This window comes from Halyomorpha halys, unplaced genomic scaffold (assembly GCF_000696795.3).
Source record: "Halyomorpha halys isolate HHAL.00 unplaced genomic scaffold, Hhal_1.1 Scaffold910.1, whole genome shotgun sequence".
Classification (NCBI taxonomy): Eukaryota; Metazoa; Arthropoda; class Insecta; order Hemiptera; family Pentatomidae; genus Halyomorpha; species Halyomorpha halys.
In genome coordinates this window covers 92,669-107,181 of record NW_027106583.1, presented here as the reverse complement: position 1 = coordinate 107,181, position 14,513 = coordinate 92,669, and the positions used below count along the sequence as shown (strand labels likewise).

The following is a 14,513-nucleotide window of genomic DNA, read 5'->3' as shown; positions in this document are numbered from 1 at the left end:
TATATATAAACTTAATTAACCTGACATGTTTTAGCACCAGTTATAGCAATTAAAACTTCTATACGTAGAATGGTTCCTCCATCTAGTTAAAAGTGTGCGAACTTGAAAACTGGTCGTAGAAAATTAAAAAAAAAAATTCTCTTATTCATTATCAATTTGAAATAAAGTTTAAAAAACAGTTTTTAACCATGATGAATGGCTATGCAATATATAGTGATACATGAATGTTTTCCAGTTTTTTAACTGAATTACAGAATAAGAACTCTAGAAAGTTATTTTATATCAATCAACGGATTTTCTATCGAGCATGAAATAATCCACAATGATGACAAAGAAAAAATGTTTTTAACAAAAAACCTTTTAAACCTGTACAAACAAATGTTTAGAAATGTTTAAATGTTGAATGTTATTTTTGTAACAAAAAGAACTTAAAATAATAAATTTATATACTTCATAAAATAAATTTTATAATACAAAAAATTTTAATGAATATAAAAATGCTTAAATTCAGCAGAAGAAAGAACAATTGTTGCTGGTCGAAGCTAGGACAATTACAAAAAAAAAAAAAAAATCAGAACTAGCAGATCAAAGGCTAACTTAATAGTTGTTCCAAACACTTATTCATTACATTTTAAATTACTTGTACATTTCCCATTATAACTCTATTCACTGGTAATAGGACTTTTAGGTTAGTAAACTTTTATCTGTCTTTCCACAGTCCTTTCTGGTTTCTTCTCAAGATTTCTTAAACCAATTAATAGTTCAGTTGTGATAAAAATAAAGCTTTATACAAATATTGAATAGAGGCATTATATGTCTTAAAGTTAAGTTTTAAATTAACTAATTGTATTAAAAATATTATTTCCTTTAAATCACATAACATGTATTTTTATATTGTAATTGTGTAGTAATTGTAATTTATATGTAATTGTATTAATTAATAACCAACTCCATAATAACCACATGTCTAATTAACACATTTGAAAAATTTATTAATTTATATGATGAAAATAAAACTTCCTATCAATATGCTTAATGCGTTACCATTAGGAGATAATTTTAGCTTCCAATTTCTGAATTAAGATATAGAAAAGTTAATTGATTTACAAAAAATGGAAAAATATATTAAAATCTGTAAACCATGTATTCATAATTTTAAATTGATATTGCTTTTAATGTTCTATCCTTAAAACGAAGTGGAATAGGAGAACTGGTAACTAACTACATAGAGCTGCTGTTACTGCTTATTTATAATTTAAAAGCTGAACTGGTCCGCCATCGCTATATTAGGACCAAGTATGGTAACATAGCTAAAATGCCTACTCATCTTATTTTGTGATGGCTACTATAATTTATTTGAAAATTTTGGGAAAAATTGTCATTATTTTGTCTCAAAAATACTTATTAATGTTAGCTGCTGGAGCTGGACGCTGGAAGGGTTACAAGTCAGCTGTGGTAGGTCGCGGTTATGGAGCAGGAGCTGCCCGCCCTGTACCATATTCGCGTCCTGTTCCCAAGTAAATTGACTGGTAAGTTTTCTTTTCTTATAATTTAGATTTGCTTAATAATATATAGTCAAATCTATCCTTGAAATTACTAGACAGAGATTGTTACAATTTTTTTTTTTTATATTTTAATTTGTTTTGTGATTTAATTATCAATTGTTTAATCATAAGTACAATGTAAGAGTAAATTAGTTATAAAATCTTTTTATTAGGTTGGCCCTAAACCAATTAGCATCATTTCTAGATTTGTGCGCAAGTATTTCTATTTTCCTAATGTCTCATTGTTCACAAAATTATTCAGGTTTGGACCATTGAGGATTATTAGGACGGGGATTTTGTATGGTAAGAAAAAATTTAGAAATTCTAGTGAATTTTGTGAATTATTAGTTCTAAACTTTATTATATCTTGTTTGTTTTATTTTGTCGTGGTCTTCAGAATGAAAACTCTAGACCCACTCTTTCTGGTTAGAATAGGTTGGTTACTTTTAAGATAACTCCCTATTTCAGGAGCAATCGTAAGAGGTTAAAAAAAAGTCTTCAGTGAAACATTTTGTTATAGTTTTTGATCAGGGTGTTATTAAATTTTGTATGGTTGGCAAAACTTAATTTTCAGGAATTTTTGAATTTAAAGAACTTATCGCTGCTCCAGAAGAATAGTGATGCAACTGTCAAATTTTTCTTTATTGCCTTTTTGGGTTAGTGGGCATTTACTAGATATTTGTAAATGCATGTTTTGTCCTGCTGACAATAAAATAAATTGCTTAAAATTTATAGCCACGTCATTAAAATTCTGGACTAGTTATTTTTAGCTTTCAGTGTTTTAGTGTCAATTACAATTCTTCGAAAAGTGATTACTGGTGATGGGTTCTAATTCATAATAATAAGAATGATAATGAAGATTTATAGAAAATTTGACGGCTGTTACTAATGCTTTTCTGGTGAAATTAATTACTATTATTATTATTTTATTTTAAATGGCTTTCATAATATTCTTATCCATCTTAATATGAATGTGATGTTCAACAAATTTGAGATATTGCAAAAGATTTTGTGAATTAAAAATCTTTATCAGATGTTAAAACAAGCGTCAATGATAAGGTTTGGTGTTAAGTACATTGGCAGTTTAGTTTGTGCCACTTGTGTAGGCAAATTTTTATATCATCTTTTTTCTTTGCTTTGGCCAAGACTCCCATTGAAGTCCTATACTGCCTAATCATGGTTGGGGGTCAAAGTTTTCATTTTGTGGGACCACCACTCAATGAAAAAGTCAATGCCCCAGGCCGGATTCGAACCGGCACCACCAATAGACATCAAATTGGTAAGACTGTGTCTTAATTCTGAGACCACTATGTCATCTTTACAGACTTGGTATGTTACGTTGAAAACCATCGTGCGAAGGTTTCAAGTAGGCATTGATTTATTATTGCATGTATTTAAAAATATTGCTTATCGAGAATTTTTGAAGGCCTTACTAAAGTCAGTAATTTTTGGGAAAATCTAATAGCCAGTAATTTCAATTACAGAAATTGGTAGACATTATGTTATTACTTAGTATTGTAACTTATTGTAGATCTTGTTTAGAATACAGTTGGGTATGAAAAATATGATCCTTACGCCCTTTAGCCCCTACTGTACTTTCCTCCATTTACCGTATTTTATTTTGTTTGGTTATGATAGCAAACCAGTTTGCAGTACCACGATTACTTATTTCTCACAGGTTACAGATTGTAATATTTTTCAACATCATGACTGTTGAAAAGAAAAATTTTTTTAACTGACAATCTCTGTCTAGAAATAAGCATATGCTTATACTATAATGTTTTTTTTTTAGTTTAATATGTATATCTAAAAATGCATAAATCGGTTACAGAGTTGCTAATTTTATTTGATTTCATTCAGTTATTAAAGCTAACAAAAAAAAAAAAATTGAATTATAATTTCTTAATTTATTTTACCAATATTTTTGTATTTAAATTAATTATTTTTAATATTTAAAACAAATTATAATTTATTTTGCTCTCCTAGATTTAAATTTATTTTGTGTACCAATAATTGATTAAATTCTATATACATTCAAATTTTTCTATTATTAAATGTTGATTGGTATTGAAATAATTTGTCCTAAATCCTTCAACAATTATTGGTGCACTTAATAAATATTAATATTGCAACATTTAATGAATACATCAATAAATCCATTGACGTGTGTAATAATCTAAATTCTATCATTTGATATTCTAGTTTAAATCTTTTGGTTATTTGTAGTTGGTTCCATTGGTGAAGTTTTTAAGTGTTTTATTCCTGATCTAATATAATGATTTTATGATCTGTAAATACAAAGATTTTTTGAAAGACAAATTATTGCTTTGAGGGGCGGATTTATGTTTAGCCTCTTCTCTCAAATAAATTTGTATCGACCTGTAGTGATTCTATTCTTCAAATAAGTTTTTCTCTCTTTGACATTTATAGTCTATGCAAATGGTTTTGTGAAATATTTTTTTTTTTACGTTACCTCATCAAATTTTTATTTATTGCATTAATTCTACTGTTTTATTAATGATTAAAACATTCACCAAATAACTTTATCAACATCATTCCTGCTTTGTTTTACTCTAAATATGATGAGAACATGACCTGCAAAACTTTTTTTATTCATTTTTTAAAAAAAATTGAGATGGTAGTGTTGCGTAGATGGTAGTGTGTGTAGGGATTTTGAATCTTAAAATCCATATCTAACATACTACTGTTAGAGATCTGTGTTATACCATGAATAGTCAAGAGAGAAATCCTAGAACTTTGTTTGTTGTCCTAAAACTATATCTAGTGTTTTTACTTAGAGCAAAAATATTTTTAAATTTTTTAAAAACCTCATTCATTAAAAATAATATGATAAAATAAAATTTTTATTTATTAATATAAGTTTTACTTTATGATTTTTTTTTTTTATCAATTGACATAGTTTTTCCTTTACCTTGTGTAAAACTCACTATTTTAAGTTGTATACTCCGAGACTTACTAAATTCATAATTTAATGCCAAATAACTTGTTGCATATATCCCGTGTTCCCCTACAAAACTCTATATCCAGCCTAAATTTATGGTTAAATCAATACTTCTAAGTAAATAGTTTAAACCTCATGTTGTGGAGGGTAGGGGTTCAAGAGCAACCTTTATTAGCCCAACCGTGTAGAGTATGAAAATAAAATAAATGAATAGCCGAAGTTTGTTATTGTTGTATTTAAAGTAATAAACATAACAAATTGTAAAACAAAGTATTTAAACGATGTGTAGATAGTTGACCGTAGATTAATGATTAGAGAAGTTTGTTGGGGGTGCGGTCAGCTAAGAACAAGATAAATAAACAAAACCATATTTATTTATTTTATGCCATTTAGAAACTCTAAAAATACAAAAATTAAATTTATTTGTAAAAATTAGAAAAACAGATATTGTTTGTTTTTGTCTTTGTGACATAAATAAAATTATCTATATATCCGCCCGTCGAAGCTTGAAGTGAGTTTGCAGGATTGGCCTGCCTGGTAGCATCTAGACAGATACAGGCCCCCGACCTGACACATTTATACAATATTGGTATTATTAATACCTCTGTAGCTAATAAAAACATGCTAATACGCAATGCTTACAACAGAAACATTTATTTATTGTTTGGAACCAATTATTAAACATATGTTCCCCGCAACACCTCAGAATACTCAATTAAACTACAATATCTTTGTGTCATCCTAAAATTCAGTTGGTGGATATAGTGAGTTTTGCAAATCATTTTCTCATATATTTGATTTAGTTACATATTTTTTCCTTTTGTGTTTTTTTTTTAAACTTGAATTCTGACTATGTTATAATTAATAACCTGGAATGTATTTCTGTTTCCATTTGTTTTTATCCTGTTTAATTTGAGGACATACTAAACATGTCATAATTATCATATAAGATAATTTCATAGTCATAAGTATTTGAGAAAAACTTGTTATAAATTTTAGTCTATTACCTTGTTTTGGTTTTGAGATGTAAATCAATATCGCTATCCAAATCATTATCCTTAACCTATTACCTTGATTTGTTCCTATCATCTCAGTAGTAATTATTTCAGTTGTTTTTAAAGTATATTTTAAGAAAAGGATTATGGTTTGTTGTTAACAACTGCTAATTATAGTAGATTAGTTGCTTTAGGACAGTTTTAGTTACAGTTTTGCTTTTATAGATTTCTTGTCGTTATGACTCACCAATGGTACCTCTGCTTGCATTTTCCCTTCATAAATGTCTGCAAAAATTATTAATAAAATTATAATAAAATAATTACAATTATATAAAATATTCCTTCTGCTTTAAATGAAAATTATCCCTTTATTTTTGCTCATGTTGATTTAAGAGGTTGTTGTTGGGAGTATTCACATTTTTTTATAACCTCTTGAACTTAATCATAATTGTTTAAACCACTAAATAAAATTGTTAATTTAATTGTTAATAATAAATTGTGTCTATTTCCTTCAACTACCTCGAATTTAAAAATTAAATTTGATCGTAACAAATTGAATCAGTCATATACTAAAATATTTTGAAAAACTAATGACAAATTTTGCAAAAAAAATAATTAAAAAATAGTAAACAAATGTTTTTTCTTTTCTGTTCTGTTTTTTAGGGTATGAAGAGGTGCTGACATTAAAATTTAAACTAAACTAATTTTATAAAATGCAAAAACAATTTTAAAAACACATAAAAAATGAAAAACAATTGGGAAACAAAACCAATTTCATTTTTATATATGGAATAAATATAATAGATTAGAAAGTTTAGATTTTGTGTATCTGATTTAATAGCTCTATATGTTTTATGAACATTGACTTTTTAACATCCTAAGTGTTTTTATCATTTATAATTGTTTACTGTATCTTATTTTTTAATTTTTTTTTCTTTAATTATTTATGAAATCATAAATAAAACATTGTGATTGAATTTAAAAAATGGTTTGTTTTTTTATTATTTTTCAAGTTTTGTTTCGCTTTTAATTTTTATAATTTATAAACTTCTAAATATTAAAATTAATGAGATAGTAGAGTAATTGTTTTTAATTTATGACTAGTAACTTAAGGCTTTTTACATGAAGTATTTATTGTATTGAGTAATATTTAATGTTAGCTTTTAACATGAAGAATAATAATTGATATAATGAGTAAATAACATTGTGTTAACTATTTCGATATATAGTTAAAAAGAATCATTCAATTTTTTTTCTCTCTTGATAGTTTATGTAGTTATTAAAAATTTAGTATGTAGGTTTATGAATAAACAGTATTGAATAATACAGGACCAAATTGGATGAATCCACTATTGATGAATAAAGATTAATAGGCCAAAAATAAAGTTTGTTTGATTTAATACCACTGGTAATTATGAAAAAAAATTTATGCATCAGGTTTGCAAATATTTTCAGGAATGTTTAATTTCTAAAAGAAAATAAACTTTGTTTAATTAGATAATCTTAAATGTTTGTATTGAAAGATAATTAAAACTATAAATCAATAAGAAGATTTTTAAAATATATTAATCCCTTTCATCTAGAGGTATTAGCTGGATTTGCCCTATAATTCATTTAAAACTGTTTTAAAGACCTAAATGTTATGGGACAATGGCATTAAAGTAATATGAAATGAAAAGTGAATTTGAAGGATGGATAAGCCAATGCCTTCAAGATAAAACCTGTTATTTTACTAATTATTGCAGATGATTATGGATTATGATTTATCAATCCAAATGGACTCTAGACATTTTATTGATAATCCAAGTCTTGATTTTTATGTTAATAGTTTAAAATTAAATATTTGATAAATGTTTCAAATAACCTTTTTTAATCGTTATGTTTACCTCATTTATTTATTATAGTTATTGTCATAATCTCCATGCTTTTGTTTGGTTACATGTTTATTCCTATCGTTAATACTAGAGTTTGTCTAAATGTTCATGCAACCTGTTTGGATTTCCCACTTTTTTGTTCTCTTTTGTTTTATTTGTCTCATTAAAATGATTATCAACATAATGACATTCTAGAGTATTAAATTAAAAGAATACTTTTAAATTTAAAAACATACTTTTTTGTTATCGATTGTCAAACTTTTTAACTCATGCGAGTAATTTTTAAAGCAACATTATTGTCCCAATATTCATTCTTCTATAAAGTATTCAAAGATTAAATTTATTCATGCATATATTTATACATATTTATATTTTAGTTTACCCCCTAATTCTGTAACAAATTCATTGAAGAATGAATCGCTTAAAGTGGCATTTGTTCTAATTCCATCACAATCCTTAACTGTTTGAAAATGAATAATAATTAATTACGAAGTGGTGTAGTTTTTGCTGACTTTTCTGTAATCGCTTAGTTCATTTTGGTTGTACAACATTCTACGATGAAACCTTACAAAACACTGAACGAAAACTAATTAAATAATCCCAAAACATCACTACCTGAATTCAAGAAGCTAGTATGGACAAAAAAAAATTGTGTGAAAAAATAATTAAGGAAATAATTCATTATATAAAAAGGTAAAAACAATATTTTTATTATCAATAAAAGATTTATAAAAATTAATTGTAATGTTATATTTTAACTAATATGGCATTTTGGTGTAAAATTAATTTAATGTATTTATTTATAATAATAATTTTATTTAAAATTGTTTCTAACTACAAATTGTTTATTATTTATTTTTCTTTTTTTTCAGTTGAATGTAATAACTCAAGGTGGCAAACATTCCTTTAAATCAATATTAACAACAAATGATACGTTTAAAATATGTTATGTTTTAGAATGGTTACTTTGCGATAAAACAAAAACAAACAAAAAATTCATTAATGTATGAGTGTACTCATAAAATTAAAACTAGTTTTAACAGGTATGGGAAACTGCTTCATTTGGAAAATCAGCGGCTCATTTTGTAAGGATAACGTACAAAATAAACCGAAATCACACAACAACCTAAAAGTCATTGAAGTAATGTTTTCAAATTGAACACAAATAATTCTTCCCTACCAAAAAAAAATTAAGATTTCTTAGAACTTTTAATTGTGTTAAATAGAGGTAACAAATTTCAAAAGAAAATATTTGTTTGGTGATTATTTTTATTCTATCAAATTATTTACTTCTTCTTTTCTTTTTTTTCTGTTTAAATGTTGATTCCCTTTGTGAGCGGCACTGTCATATGTTAAAATAAGATGTAATTTAATTATGTAATAAATTGCATGCCATTATGTGGGAGAAATCTTCAGACAATTTACACAATTTTATTCAAGCCCAGTTTTTTTTTTCCTTTTTAAATTAAAGGTTTGTACTTGCATTAAATTTTCTTCTTTTTCTAAAATAAAATTAATTTAACTTGATTTTGTTTGTGTTATATTGGCAACAACTCTTAAAGAAGACGTTTGTTCTATTAGTGTTTTTTTTTATTTGGTGTCAATTTTCTATAGAATGTTTGTATTCTCTCTTTCTCTCTTGTTAGGGGTAATATATATTTTATTCAACTCATTAAATTTTTGTTCTTGTTCACATGTTTTATGTGGTTGATCTTTCACATATTTTTTTGTTGTTTGAATATGATTCATTATTAAATAGTATGAAAGTTTTATTAGAGAATGCCTAAAATCTGGATATTCATCAACAATTTTAGTTTACATGATATTTCGACTTGCTGTTTTCTTAAGATAAATATTAGTAAAAATAGCTGATATAACATTTTTCGTTTATTATGATGTTTTGGTCTTTTAATTAAGAATTATGATTTCTTATACATTATAAAAAATAAAATCTTATTTGGATATTAGTTCTACTATATTGAGCCAAAATTTTGAGCTTGAATTATTACCACATAATTAGTAAATATGATCAGTTTTTACTTAGTAATCTTATGCAAATCCGTACTGTTTTATCATATGGCAGTGCCTCTCACTTAACCACTCAAAATCAATAATTGTCTGCATGTCTTACGTTTTGAGATTTCTATTATCTTTCTCTTTAGATCTTAAGTTTCATGTTTTCTTAACTTTTTATTTTTTTCTATTATAATATGCATTAAACGAAGAAGTGCATAATAAGTGCTAAGTTATATATATATATATATATTTATCAATACCTGGTATTCTTCGTTAATTGCATGTTATATTTTGCCCTCTTTTTTTTCTGTAGAATTTTCATGTTATGCAGTGTTGAGGATTTCACACAACAGGCTAATAAAATATTCCCGAAGGTCCTATTTTATTTGTTATTAATTATTAACATGACTTTTTCATGATTTTTAACTTAAATAATATCAAATACTGATAGTGATAATAATTGTATTCATCATTTCTTTTGAGTCTCTAAGGGCTCAATGTACATTTTCTAGAGGAGGGAGAGGAACTGTACTGATAAAAGGTTACAATGTATGTGTGTAAGTGGTTGTTGTAATATGAAAGTGTGCAAACGCCGATCATGCCTGAATCATTACAATATTAATTCAAATTTTTTAGTCGGGCATTTTTTTTATTGATGTTGATTTTAGCCATTTAATAGCAACACATTTCAATGATATAAAATAGATTAAAGGGTATTAAATGTCTTGATCTTCTTTATTCTATACTTAACATTTTTTTACAAATATAAAATTTAAATAACACTTAAGAATTTAATTCCAGAATTTGTGTTTAATAATTAAAAAGACCAATACTTTTCTGATATTAACACTAATACCCTCTGCAATCTTACTTAAAGTTTGTGTTAAAAAGAATATTACAATTTGGCGGAAAGAAAATGATTTACTCTACAATGTCGTGAATTTAATCCATATCATTTTAATGAATTACTGAAGAGACCTGTCTAATAAATAATATGACTTCCATGGGCAGGAAGTCTCTAATGACTGATTTTTAAACCATTTTTTAATTTTTATATAATTTTAAGTGTTTGTGAATCCTGGGTTGATGTGGCCTTTTGATTGTGGGAATTTAAAATTAAAATTATTCCGTATTAGACTACCTGAAATTAATCAAAATCAAAAGGATTGTCACTCGCTTAATACCAAGAGATAAATTAGAACATGACTATAACTAATCTTAAATGTATAATATTTTTAAAATATTTAATTGAGTTGTCATTCAATTTTTTTTTTTCTTGTTCTAGAAATTAAACCTGTATAATAAAAATTATTGGTAATAAATAGATTTTTAAGAATGTTAAAAGAATAAGGAATGGTGGAGGTGACATGTTTAATTATTTTCCCATTGTTTCTGAATTTAGATGTAGATGAATTATTTATCCGTATAGCACATATTAAATAAAATAAATTTCTCTTTGAGTAATACAATAAAAAAAGAAAAAAATATTTGTGGTATTAACTTAAGAATAAATGAAAGAAATAAAACAAAATATTTTTTATGCGATTTATATTAGTAGTTGATTGATCTGGTTCTGGGTAACAAAGAATTTGAACTCTCCCTTTCCCTATTAGTAACTATCTCTTTTAATCTTAATTAAAAACAGCCATGGGGAATGGCAATCAAATAATATCCAATACACTGCATAATAGGTTTGTTAAGAAATTGTTTTGTACATTTATTGGGATTTGTCTGTTTTGACTTGATAGCTTTGTTTTTGTTTTTCTATAGTAATTAATTTTTCTTTAATTCCTAGGACTGCGTGGATTGATTTAAAATGACTTCTTCATGATTTACATTCTTATGTAAGTATTAATTAAAAACACTAAAATTATAGTGCACTGAGTATTTGCTGCCATATTGAAGAAAAGTTTTTATTACTGATTTTAAAACATCATATACTATAACTAAAAATTTAATTTATATAACATATATATAATTAAAAATTTCTCAATATGTATGATTTACGCAATTATTAATTTTTTTAACAAAATTAATAATTGTTTATAAAAGCAGTCTATAAAAAATATTAAATTTTAGTTTTTGTGGGTAAATATTATATAATTTGTATTAATTAGTCTAGTCTAGTAGTTTGTTGTAAATGAGTAATTTATAAACTCAATGGTTTTTGATAATGATAGAACAGGTACAGTTAGTTTAAAAATGTTATTAGCTGCTTATTATTAATGAGTTATTTATTTTTAATAAGTCCTATATTTTGTTACTGGATTTTGATTTATAACCCATTTATTTAATTTTTTTTTCATTTACTTATATTAAATGATTCTTCACTACTGAAGGTAAGAAAGTTTTTGGTTCATGTGAGAAATTGGATAACTGCTTATCCTCAGAATCAAAAATTTCCTCTCATTTTACATTTTAGACATCAAGAAACAACTTCGGTTCCATGTCTCCCTGTGCTTAGTGTAATATTAATTTTATTAAATTCCATTCACTTCTTTCTCTTATGCATGGTCAAAAGTATTTTTCTTATCACATATCCTGTAAATTTTATTCTTCAAAGGCAAATCATAGTTAATAAAAAATTAAAACTATAGTAAATTCTCAAACTTTCAAATACAGGTGATTATGAACGTGTCCAACAGAAATAATGAATCATGTAAGGCTGTTATTTTTTGAATATTTGGCTTTACTTTAATGGTAACTAAATATCATAAACAATTTTTTCAAATTATATAACCTTATTAAAAACAAAAAACCTATAATAAATTAAATCTGTCTCTCCTATAGCTTTAATTTGTTTCTTGTAATTATGTTTTTTCAATTGTGTTTCCACATAATAATGATCTAATTTTATTTGGCAGCAAAAAATGTGTTTGTCTCATTTCAACATGCATAAGAAATAGAGAAACCATTGTTCATCAAAGATGATCATACTGTGAATAAAGTAAGTAAATTTTTTCATTATAATTTACTTTATCATTTTGCATATATTTAATGCTATAAACTAGTTGTATGCATAAAGACATTGCTTTTGGTAGTATATACATGTCATGTACATGTGGTAGTATATAGTATGTACTTTGACCAATACTGGTTGGCTAATCTGCCCTACTAAACCGTGGTCTAATATCACCTATAAGCTTTTATCTAAAACAGGAAGGGGAGACTTAACATAGTTAAATCAGGCAATTTTTTAAAAAGTGGCTAAAATTGAAAAAAAAAAAAAGGCATATAGTCTAATTTGGCTATTTGTACCTTGATGCCTCTATGCTATATGCTCTACTTATTACATTTTTATATCTATCCAAAATAATTCTAATTTCATTGAATATCTGAAATAATTATTTGACAATAGGAAGGTATTTATTAGACATTTTTTTCTATATTCATTAAGTTTATTTTAATTATGTGTATGACTACTGGATAGTGATAATTAAGGTTTTAATATTTGTTTAGTAATTTATCATATTGTTATTTTTAGTAACATATCGTGTACAGTGGAAAATAAAAACCTTTTCCTTTAACATTATTCTATTTTCGAAGGGTTTTAAATTCCTCTACATGATAATTTCTGGGAAAATCAATAACCCATCACAACTCCATCTTTTAATAAATAAGTATATGATGTTTCGGAGTCCATTTTTAAATCTAATTCCTCATGTTAAACCACTCCTAAGTTTGAAACAGCTTGAATTTTACTGAAATATTCATTCTTGTCATATTCTCGGCAGTATTCAATATTCTATTCCATTTCCCTTACTAGACTGCGTGCTGGAGGGAGTGCTCTTTCAAAAGCTGGTATGCTTTTAATGGATGTTATTCTTTTCATTAATACAATTAAAAAGGTTGGCTTAGTTTCAGATTTTGAATTTATTCTGATATTCTGCTTTTTTATTAGCTTTGTTATGAAAATCAAAGAAGTTTATAAGTATGCCCCTATGCCTCCTATGGGTATAAATGAAAGAAAAGTCCCTGTATTACAGTTCAGCAATATCTGTTTTCATTTTTTTTTTAATAATAAAATACAGTTAAAGCCAATACCATTCAGACATGATAGGGCACAAAATCGTATCAGGCAACAACATGCAGATGAGGAAAAAATTTATGAGATGGCAGAGGAAAGGTTTGTCTATATCAAGACAACTTTCTACCTCAAGTTTTAACTTAATGTAAGTTACACGTGTTGACAGTTCCTTACAGCCCTGACCATGGCTCTTTAGTATTCATCTGTTTCATTCATTATGGGCGCAAAAAATGCATGTAGCGGTCCTGCTCTTCCCGAGTCCTAGTCGATAGCTTGTCTTCAAATCCTCAGAGATGTAGTCCTTTCATTTTTCCTTCAGTCTTCCACGAGGCCTTATTCTATTGGGGTTCCCATGATAAAATATTTTTACTGTCCTTTCCTCACCCATACTGATAACGTTGCCTAGCCATCTAATTCTTTGCACTCTTTCAGGTTGAGAAACACAAAGATCGTTGTATGGTATGGTGTGTAGAGCTCTTGTGTGTGTCTTAAAATCTTTCTTTCAAACCTGTCAATAGATTCCATTGACATTTTATGAATAGAATAAATTATATATACGGCTGTAGAATTGAAGAACTAGATGAAGTTGAATAAGGTAATGTAACCACTCCTTTATCAGTAAAAAATAAACTAAGCATCGCAATATAAACATATTTTGTAAATATATTCAATATTATGAAAACCACTGTTTATATCTTTTTGTCTTTTCTTGTATACAGATGTCCCTAAGTTATATGTTTAATTAAAAAATTAAACAAAAATAGCGGTATATAAAACTCTAGGAGACCTATAATCTGGGACAGTAGGGGTATTCATGATGTTGTGTTAAATGTAAAATGTTTTACCACGTTAAATTTTATAACTAAAGGATTGTGAGCAGCCCAGCCCTATTTGAAGTCACGTTAAAAGTTAAATGAATAAGAGCACCTAGTGGATTTTCTAAGCAACTTGTTTTACAAGCCTTTATGTTTATAACCTTTCCTTCCAGAGCCTCATGTTATTGTTTACTTCGAATTTGATTGAAGTTTCAGTTTTGATTTAAGCAATTTATTACAACATGCCGAGTGAAAAGTGGAATTTTTTGTGAAAGTTTAG

General features: G+C 26.4%; 1 protein-coding gene across 5 annotated transcripts in view; it reads left to right on the top strand.

Annotated features, from left to right (window-relative positions):
* LOC106687063 (KH domain-containing, RNA-binding, signal transduction-associated protein 2) overlaps positions 1-14,513 on the top strand; it is a 39,370-nt gene that overhangs the window by 21,263 nt on the left and 3,594 nt on the right. For 2 of the 5 annotated variants that reach the window (XM_014430744.3, XM_014430745.3), the window contains 2 exons: positions 1,415-1,529; positions 6,165-11,235. In XM_014430744.3, coding sequence (XP_014286230.1) covers positions 1,415-1,521 — 107 coding nt within the window. In that variant the 3' untranslated portion in view covers positions 1,522-1,529; positions 6,165-11,235. Of the gene's footprint in view, positions 1-1,414; positions 1,530-6,164; positions 11,236-12,255; positions 12,339-13,850; positions 14,014-14,513 lie in introns of those variants that run through there. The other 3 variants (XR_001344114.3, XR_010842755.1, XM_067044965.1) reach the window with 3 other exon arrangements.